Genomic DNA, 10,900 nt, shown 5'->3' on the forward strand with positions numbered 1-10,900 from the left:
TTTGTCTTATAAAATTTATAACTGAGACGATCACTACTAGTCTCGAAAACTAGTTTCGCTAGAACACTAATTTGTTAGGTGTATCATCAAAGCTGGCAATGCCGAGCTTTACTTTAACATGCAAAAATATTCAATAAAATCTCTATGAATTTGTTGATGAGATTGAAGACGTTATATAATTTTCTACCAACTCTGCCTTCGCGAATAAGAATTTTTGTCGCCCGTACAGATTTGTCGTGGGCTCATTTCCTTTATTTTCAACCCATAGACATCCACGAATTTCAATAAAATCGAATATTTCAATAAAAATATATATCAATATTTCAAAATATATTTAAAAAAAATTTTTAAATAATCGAAAATCCCACAAATATCTTTAAAAAATATATAAAACAGAAATACGTTGAAACTACTACAAAACTCGAATTCTCACTTACCTAATTCACTGTAGAGCGTCGTATTCATCGCTATATCCATGGGACATGTATCTGAGTCCTCCGGTTCCTCACGCAACGTCGGCGGACCGTCCCACAAAGCTTTTGCGGGTCGACGCACACGATCCAGCCGTACGCGTGGGTACTCATTGAAGAGGACGTCTGTCAACTGTGAGTACATAAATAAAAAACGGTAAAATTCGGGCAAATACAGGCAAATTTTATTTTAAAAAATTTAGCGACTTGAATACTTGAAATATAAAAATGATCGGAATTATAAAAAAAGCCTTACAAAAGAGAAAAAATTAAAAAATTAAATATAAAATTAAATAATATTGTAATAAATTATAAAGGAAAAATTAAATTTCTGAGTTCTGAGCTGGTAGAATGGATTTCAAGAGGAAGCTTTCTCCCCCGATTGCATGTAAATCACGAGGCTGAGATATCAGAAGTAGCCAAATTATCAGATTATATGATCTGATCAGTGCACAGATTTGAAACCCAGGCACGAAACACCAAGTGACAGACAATTGTTGTTCTAATAGCGGTCGCTTCTCGGCAAACAATGACAAACCTCCGAGTGTATTTATGCCATGAAAAAGGTCTTCATAAAAAACCATTTGGCATTCGGAGGCCTCGTAAAACATGCAGATGTGAAAAACTCCCAAATGTGTACCACAAGTAGAACTAATAGACGAGATTTTCCTAAAAAAAATCTACAGAAGCTTCAATGTAAGCAAAAAGAATTTCATTTTCCTCTAGGTGCCTATGAAAATATATTTCACGAGGATCTTAATGTATTCCTTTCCAGGTCTACTGATCTTCTTCCTTTTCTGAATGCTTGGCAACCCTAATATAAAATAATGACCGCGAGAGCACTGACCAATTGACTAAGATAATAGTCCCACGTTGTTCAACCGAAGTAATCAAACGAGCAGGATGCGTAATGAACAACGTAACGAGGGATTGTAAGAGCATAATTCATGCAGAAAAATCAAGAAGGTTTAACCAAGGATGATAGACTGCCAGGTTTGGCCATCCAAAGTAAAATAGTGAGAGTAACTTCGGCAGCCACTTCACCGGGTACTTCGCTACAGAATTCTGCCTACTAATTTCACACGTATTCACACACTCGTCCAATCAGTCATTGTTCAGAGAGCAACGAAGTTACATGAGCGTAGCTATGTTGATTTTTTTCGTATATCACCAACACTCAGTTTTTTTAAAAACCAACCGCTTTCATGACACCAGTTGCTTCAGCCAATCAGCTGGTTCCTGCAAAATCGCTGAGAGCCGGTTAACGGTCTGATGTTGGGCACACATCTGCATTCTGTACAACGTGGGTGTAACAAGAAAAGAGAGCCTTTGTAATATTGAACTAAAAATCTGTGCTAAAGCTTAACCTCGAAAGGGGAAAGTGGCAGTTAAAAACTTTTTTTTAACAAAATGAGTATAAAAATTAAAAAAACAAAAACTAAATAACTTTGTAACTCTAATAATAGTAATAATAACTATAATAACACTAACAACACCAACAACAATAATAATAACTTAAATCTTAAATGAAAAATCGCTTGCTTCTAGCTCCAACTAATTTCTACCTTTAAGTATTACCCACCTCTTTTTTAGGTGTAGCCGGGAATATCTACGGGTTAGCGTTTATTTTAATTTTTTTAGTGTTTGTTTAGTTTGTTTTGTTTATTTTTGTTTGTGAGATGTGGATTTGCAGCAATTAATGGTGAATTTAAGTGAGGTGCGTGGTGAATTTTTAGTAAGTTGTTTCAAGTGTGAGAGCAGGAAGAGAGAGAGAGAAAAAGAGAAATATAGCAATATTCTGATATTAGTTAAGCATTAATAGCGGTAATTAGTAAGCTGGGACGCTTATTTGTGTAAATTCATATAATTTTTATAAAATTTTATTTATAAGGAAATTTTTACTACATAAGTCAGCTTTTATTGATTTTACTAACTTTGAATTACAAATTGTTATATTTAGTAATATATCTAAAACTCCTATATTTTAATACAATTTTTAGATTAATTAATTTTTAGTAATAATTTTAAGTAAATTGTTTTTCTTACCGATATCTCCTCACTGCAATATGCCGTAAATGATTGCTCGTCTTGCTGCAGGACACAGTACAGTGGACTCCATGGCAGAGTTTTGTGTTTACGTGTAAGCTCGCCTTCTGATTCTGCAAGAGAACAAAGGGGATTTGATAAAAAAAACCATTTTCCATAATGTTTTGATTTATTTGCTTTTAAAATAAATTTACACACACACATTTTTGATAGTGGAAGTAAAAAAATAAAATATAGATAAATATAAATAAAAATAAATAAAATATAAATAAGCAAGCAAGAATTAAAAAAGTCGTTTAAATAAAAAATTTAATTATATTAAAATAAATTAAATTAAATTTAAGACAAAAATACTCAAAGAATTCAAAAATAATATATTAAAAAATTTGAATTATATTAAAAACCAAATAGCAAAGTAATAAAAACAGGCAGTTTGAAATGGCAAATAAAAACGATCCTGTCTCTTATCTCTTAACGAGATAAGTGTTCAGAATTCCGTCCAAGTTATCTGAATACCGGGTCATAGTGGATTCGAAGGTAACTGCAAAGCTGATGAGCTCGCAAGAGCTGGAGCTGCACAATCAAATGTTAGTAACTTACCCACAATCCACATTCCGCTCTCAACATGTAAATTGCTCATTGATCGAGAATTTCACAGCATTGCTGATCGGAGGTGGCGAGTGGAAACTACTTGCGTTACGACCAGACAAATCTGGCCATCCTACAATCTGAAACAGACAAAACCCTTATAAGTCTTTCGAAACACGAACTATGGTATATAATATCTCTTATCACCGGCCACTGCCTTTTGGGCACTCACGCACGCCGGCTCGGGGTTCCTCAAAACGACCTGTGCAGATACTGCGAGGACGAATCGAGCAGACATTTGCTGTGCAGTTGTCCCGCTCTAGCCAGAAGTCGACTCGCTCTTCTAGGCTCTCCAACAATTGACAATCTTTCAGTACTCTCGAACCTGAAAATCGAATCTCTCATCAAATTCTCGAAACGAATTAATATCTTTGACCAAAATCTACAATAAAAATCTCGGTTAGGTGGGGAAATCATATAACATAATGAGCTCTAGGGCAACACAACGGACCCAACTTGCGGTCTATGTAGCACTCCGATGCGGGGTCACCCTTAAACCAACCAACCAACCAATTAAATAATTATTAAAAATAAAATAAATACATTAAATAATTATTAATAATAAAATAAATAAATTAAATACTTATTAAAAATAAAATAAATTAATTAATTAAATAATTATTAAAAATAAAATAAATAAATAAAAATAAAATTTAAATACAAATTAAATAATTATTAAAAATAAAATAATAATTAAAACACATAAAAATTAAAGTGTAAAAAGCAAATAAAAACTAGAATTTTAAAAACAAATAAGAATAAAATTTTTTTATTAAATTAAATAAAATAACGCAATAAAACTATAATTAAAAAAATATGTTTGATTAAATGAGAAAAGATCAAATAAAATAAACTGAGATAAAAAATGAATAAAAATATGAAAAATTCAACAAAATTTCAATATACTAAATTAAATTTAAGAAGATTTTATTTCATCTTAATGTTATAATAAAATAAAATAAATATACCCCTAAAATAAAACAAGCAAACTAAAATGAGGTTATATGAAATAAATCAGAATAATAGAAAATTAAATATGATGAAATAGAAAAAAGTAAGAAAGAAACTTTAATTTTTTCAATCTAAGATTTAATGAAATAAAGCATAATAAAACATTAAAACTCAAGAAAATAAAATTAATTTAATCTTAAGATAACTTAATTAAATCAAATAAAAATATAACAAAAATAATATAATAAAGTAAGAAACAAAAATTTAACGAAGTAAAACATGAAAATAATTAAAATTTAAGAAAATAAAATTAATTTGGATTTAAGGTAAAATAACTAAAACAAAAAATAAATCAAAATAAAATAACGAAAGTAAAATAAAAAAAAATTTAATTCCAAAACATCCCACTTTATTTTTCCAACAACCACCATTTGTGTTACTGCGCGCTGGCAGCTCTAATTTGTGCCACCTGACGGCGTAATTTGCATAGCCAGTACTACAGCGCGAGCTTATTTAGCGAGGACACAAACCGTTTCAGTATAAAATATCCCACTGGCACAACTGGTATAAAATATAAGAGGGAAATTTGTGCGCTGTAGCGGGTTTTTAATGCAACTGATTTAACGGGTTTTGTATGCTAAGAAAGAATAACGAAGATTTTGCTTAGATTAAATAAAATTGGTTTTTAATAAAATAAATAAATAAAGAGATAAATAAAATAAACAATTAAAATAAAATAATTTCTCTAGAAATTGTTTCCCTAATAAAATTTGCCACTTAACATTTTTTTTGGTTTTTTTTTTGTTACTGTGGCTAAAGGAAAACATTTTATAACTTTGAACTTTGTTTTTTTTTTTTGTTTTTAAGTTTTTATTAGTTGAGAAAACCAAGCAACAAAAGTACCCTCTCCCATTCCTTTCCATCACAATTACATACATAAAATGTTAAATTCGTCCAAAAGTGAAGCAGGTCAAAGCGTTTACAGCACGTTTGTTGTTGTTTTCGTTTATTTTCTTCTTTTTTTTTTTTTGCTTTGGCACATAAACACAATTTGACAGTTGACTGCATGCAAATGCAGACGAAAAATGTTTCCTGTTTACATGGGATGTCAGCCAAAAAACAGAAACAAAAATATGAAAAATTTTGAAAAGCTGAACTCAGTGCAGCCAAGCAGACAAACAGCGATCACATAAGCAGCCAGTCAGTCAGTCAGTCAGACAGTCAGACAGACGAGCAATGAAGAAGAATTGCAGCCCAGCCAGCTGCTGGCGCTCAAAAATTGATGCCAAAAATATTAGAACGACAATCAAATCGAACGAAAAATTATTGTGCGTGAAATTTTTCTTCTTTTATGCGTTTGTAACTATGAAAGTATGTACATATGTATGTATATATGTATTATGTATTTATGTATGTATGTGTGCATGTGTTTATGCCAATTTAATAGCGCGAATTTGATTCGACATTTGGGAGTTTCGATTTCTAAGGCGATAAAAATTTCGTTTGCGCTAAATTTTTCGTTAGTTTTGATTTCACTTTCGTGCATAAAATCATAAAAAAATTTAGTTTTGATATGATATTTTTTTCTTTCTGAAATTTACTTTTTATTATGCAATAATTTTTGGATTTCAAAATAATAAAGTTTTGCTTTATTTATTTTTCCACTGAGTTCATTAAACTTTACGCATATTTAGCCAAATTGATGAGCCGTGGCGTAAAACATATGCTTATATATGTACATATGCATATATATCTAGTACCTAAAGCTTGGGTGCCATAGAGGAACTCAAATATTGTATGAAAAAAAAATAAAAAATGAAAATAAAAAAAATTTAATAAAAATAATAAAAAAAATAATAAAATAAGAGGAGCAACGCTTCAAAAAATCTTAAATTCAGTGTCTTAAGGGCTGCTTGCGCAGTCCAATAAAAAATAGATTGAGCGGAATTGTGCTTATCACTCAAAACAACAACATTTACATAACTATGGATGTACGAAAGTTCGAGAAACGCATACACGCATAGATAGGTATATGCATATTTTCATAATCGAAAATTTTTAAGTTGCTTAGTTTTATTAATTTGTTTATTTAATTTATTGTTTTTAGTTTTATCTTCAATTTATTTTATTTTGTTTACTTATTTTGTAGTATTTCTTTTATTTTTTTTTATTTATATTTTTCCTACTCTTAATGGCATTTTACTTATTTTTAATTCATTTTTTTATTATTAAAATTTATTTAGTTTAAATTTCTTAGGTGGACTTCTCTTAACCCTTTGCGCTCGGAGACCATTTTCACATTTCCTCGCAACAACTCGATAATGATATATATATTTTATCATCAAAAATGTTGTTGTTGTTGTTATCATCAAATGCGTTTTTAGTTAAAAAAATAAAACATTAAAATATATAATTTTTGCATGAGTTTATTGAGAAAATTTATAAAATTTCACATGTTATAGTTTTATTGAGTCTGCATTTCGAATTACCGAAATAAATGCTCATGCCAGCAGTGCTGGCATTCCGAGTTGCCGGAATAAAACTTCATGCCAGCAGTGCTGGCATTCCGAGTGCAAAGGGTTAAAAAAGGATTCACTAGTTAGCCATTCGCATCCATTGCGGTGCTCAGGAGAGATTACTTAGTGCTATGTTTGACACAAATCAGATAATTTTGCGAATTCAAGCAAAGTAATACCCAATCAGTTTAGATCCTTGAAGAAATTCTTCACTCTAAATATGAAGCGCCTGCTCGAAGTGCGGCACATTCACATAGAAAATTTTCTTAACGGACTCTACCTTTTTCTGATCTCTCAAACTAATACAAATATCTTTAAGCAGCACAACGAACCTGGCGACCATTTGGCCAATAGAATTCTGGCGAATATCAGACCGTTAATCGACTCTCAGTGAATTTAACAGACTTAGCTGATAAGCTGACGAAACAGGGGATATATTTGCAAAAACAACTGATATTGTGTTGGTGATATACGAAAAAAAATCAACACAACTACACTCATGTCACTTCGTTGCTGTATGAACAACGACTGATTGGACGAGCGTGTGTACAGTATACGTGTGAAATGAGTGGACGTCAGAAGGCTGTCGGCAGCCGAAGTTTCTCGCACAACTTTGTTCTTCACCATAGCTAATGGCCAAACCAGGTAAATCTATCCAAGGATGATAGATACCAGGTTTGCTCGTTAGGTATAGTGAAAAAAAATTTTTTGAGGAGAACTTTTGGATTCTACGTCATTCGTTTTGTGTTCCACAAAATTTAGCTTTAGCTTAGTGAAATACAAAACGAATGACGTCAGCATATCTGCCAAACTCATGCCGAGTAACGGTCTGCTAGGTAGTACACCTCTAAAAATCTTTTCACTATGAATCTATCATCCCTGAATAGTTTAGTGTCTCGTGAATATTCCCGTAAGCAGCCATGTGTTCGTACGTGAGAACCTCAAAAGTGCTGGGTTCTTTTTGTTGTTCGAGTGCTGGTTGCAGAGCACGCAATTCTTTTCAGTTACTCATATTGGTCTGCCACAAAGTAAAAATGAATAAAAACATACAGGGCGCTAAGCGGTTTGCGTATTTTTGAACTCGGTTCCCCAAACCCGTTCCTCCGAATCCTCTCGTCTGCTTCGTAATTGTTTCACTTTTTTAACTAATTTTAGTTATTTTTATTCATTTATTTACTTTGATTCAGTCTTATTTATTTATTTTATTTCTTCATTATTTTATTCCATTGTATTTTTTATGTATGTATGTATGTGCTAATGTGTTCATTCCTTTATTTTGTTTTATATTATTTGAACTTGTTTATATATTTTCTGGTATTATATTACATACTTCATTTTATTTTGTGTTTAAAATTTTGTTATTTTATTATTATTATTTTTTATATATACATTTTAAATTTTTTCTTCTTTTTTTTCTCATTTTTTTATTTTTAATTTTCTTAATATTATTTTATGTATATATACATTTTTATTTATTTTTTAGTTTTTTTTTTAACTTTTTACTTCACCACTTTTACCTCATTTTATTAATGTTTTAAATTTTTTTTATTTTATTTTTATTATTTTATATACATATTGAAATTTGAAATAGAAATTTGAAAAGGTCGAGCCAAGGAGTACCAGGAGATTTGGTGGCTCCTAAAACACTCAGGCTGAAAAGCTCATTGTATTTAAAGCTCTGGAAAGGGGGTGGATAGTCTAGGAGGGAAGGAGAAAAGTAACAGGGAAAGAGACAGGAAAGAATATAGACAGAGATAGAGATAGTTAGTCCTGTGAGAATTTTCCAGATTCTTTGGCAAATCTGTAAATATCCTTCAGTTTTAGAGAACGAACATATACATATACTTTTTTTCAATTTTTTTTTTTTAAGACCTACTAATGTTAAGCACAAATAACTTTTATATTTTTTGACATATTTAGTTTTCTCTGTTTGTAGGTTATAATTGAATTGTTGGAAATTTATTATGGAGCCCTACAGTACAACACAACGCGTTAAAATTATCGGGTTTTTCTATTCTTTCACAATTAGCCACACAAATTTATTTTTTAAATAATATTTTGATGTCGGATGAAGCGCATTTCCATTTAAATGGTTATGTCAACAAACAAAACTATAGATTGTTGGGCTCTGAAAATCCAAAGGCAACACACCAACATCATTTAAATGTGCTGTTTGGTGAGGTGTTATGGCCACTAGAGTTATCGGCCCCTATTTCTTCGAAAATGAGGATGAAACGCCGGAATCGATTTCAGGAGCTTCTTACAGAACATTGATTGAAAACTTTTTGCGGCCAATGGCGGAACAGTATCCTAATTTGTGGTTTCAATAAGATGGAGCAACTGCGCCTACTGCTAGGCAGTAGTCTTTAGTCATTAGTAGGTCTTATTTGGCCCACCCTGTATATATAATATTTTTTTTTATTTTTACTCCTTTTATATTTTGTTCTCCTGTGCTTAATTCTATTTTGCTTGATTTTATTAATTCATTTGTTTTTGTTTTTATTTTTAGTTTCATTTTAATTTATTTTATTTTATTTTTATTTCACTTTTTATTTATTTTTTTTTTTGCTACGCTTAATTTTATTTTGCTGTTTTTTACTACTTTGTTTATTTTGATTTAAATTTTAGTTTTATTGTAAGTTGGTTGGTTTAAGGGTGACCCCGCATCGGAGTGCCACATAGACCGCAAGTTGGGTCCGTTTTATTGTAAGTTACTTTATTTTATTTTTTATATATATTTTTTTCTTTTAATAATTTTTTTTCATGTAGTTCCTTTTATTTTGCTACATTCTATTAATTCGTTTATTTTAATGTTCATTTTGCGTTTTATTTTAAGTTGTTTTTTGTAATTTTTAATTTTATTTTTTTATATAAATAATTTTATTTAGCTTAATGTTATTAATACTTGTGTTTTAATTTTTATTTTTGGCTTCATTTTAATTTATTTAATTTAATTTTTTTTATTTTTTAACATATTTTTTTTTATTATACTTAATTTTATACTCTTTATTTATTCTACCGAAAGTTTTTAAAGTTAAATTTTTAATTTTGGTTTTCTTTTTAGTTATTTTTGGTTTTATTTTTTATATATATTTGTTTTTATTATATTTATTTTCCTTTTGTTTACTTTTATTAATTCGTTTATTCCAATTTTTCTTTTTAGTTTTATTTTAATTTATTTTGTTTATTTATTCAACCGACATTTTTTTACCCATATATCATTTATTTTAATTTTCATTTTTGGTTATCTTTTAAATTATTTTTTTTTCTTGTATAATTTAGTTTTTATTATACTTAATTTTAATTTGCTCATTTATTTTATAGAATTTTTTTTTTCATTTTGTTCCTACATTAAGGTTTTTTATTAATTTCCTTAATGTTATTAATTCGTTTGTTCTCATTTTTATTTTGTTTTTATTAAGTTTTGTTATTTTGTTAACTTATTTTATTTATTAGTTTTGGTTTTGTTTTGTTTTTGTTCTTCTTTATTTTACTTTACATAATTTCATCTTGTTTAATTTTAATAATTTCATAATTTTTTTTTTATTTTCTTTCTATTTTTGTTATTTTATTTTATGTTTTCTAATAGGTTTATTGTTTTTTTAATAAGTAATAAAAAATCGTGATTCATATTGAGCTGGTTTTCAATAGGGTACTTTGATAGAACAGCCGACAATCCATATTTATAGTTTAACACAGCTTTCTTGTGCCATTCAGGTCATCGTAATAGAGTTTATGAACGCCAATATTGCCAATTTATTTTAATAGATGGTCTTTGACTATCATGCAATTCATCAGAATATCAAGCAGTTCATCAATTATAAACTCCGCTAATTTTTAATATTTGCCTTTAACTGTTAGAAAATTGTATGAGCAACACCATTAATTTATAATAAAAAAAATATTTCTATGAGCAAACATAGGTATGTGCATATTCGTATAAAAACCGTTTGTTGGTACGTGCCAGAATGATCACAGCGTGTAATAGGGCAACCAACAACAATTTGCTAACTTTTTATGGCCAAAAGCAGAGGCTACTGACTGCAAAGCACATAAACCAAAAATAAACAAAAACAACCAACAATAAATCTACCTTATTCATAACTAACTTTATATGAAGCTATGTGTGTATGTATGTATGTATAGATGCAAGTAACTACAGCAAGAAGCTAATTTACGGTTGAGTACTGCAATTTTGTTGCTAGTGGGCCTGTATGTGAGTGGGCAGGTAAGCAAGCAGAACTAATTTGTATGGCCCGCCAAGCAACA

General features: G+C 29.6%; 1 protein-coding gene across 1 annotated transcript; it reads right to left on the reverse strand.

Annotated features, from left to right (window-relative positions):
* Positions 1–429: 429 nt before the first annotated feature.
* On the reverse strand, positions 430–7,643 carry LOC129238381 (ras GTPase-activating protein raskol-like). The gene is made up of 4 exons (XM_054873407.1): positions 7,640–7,643; positions 2,517–2,629; positions 2,053–2,079; positions 430–603 (listed from the first exon to the last, which is right to left on the reverse strand). The coding sequence occupies exons 1-4, from the start codon at positions 7,641–7,643 to the stop codon at positions 430–432; spliced, it is 318 nt and encodes a 105-aa protein (XP_054729382.1).
* Positions 7,644–10,900: the final 3,257 nt, after the last annotated feature.

Source organism: Anastrepha obliqua, chromosome 2 (genome assembly GCF_027943255.1).
Source record: "Anastrepha obliqua isolate idAnaObli1 chromosome 2, idAnaObli1_1.0, whole genome shotgun sequence".
NCBI lineage: Eukaryota > Metazoa > Arthropoda > Insecta > Diptera > Tephritidae > Anastrepha > Anastrepha obliqua.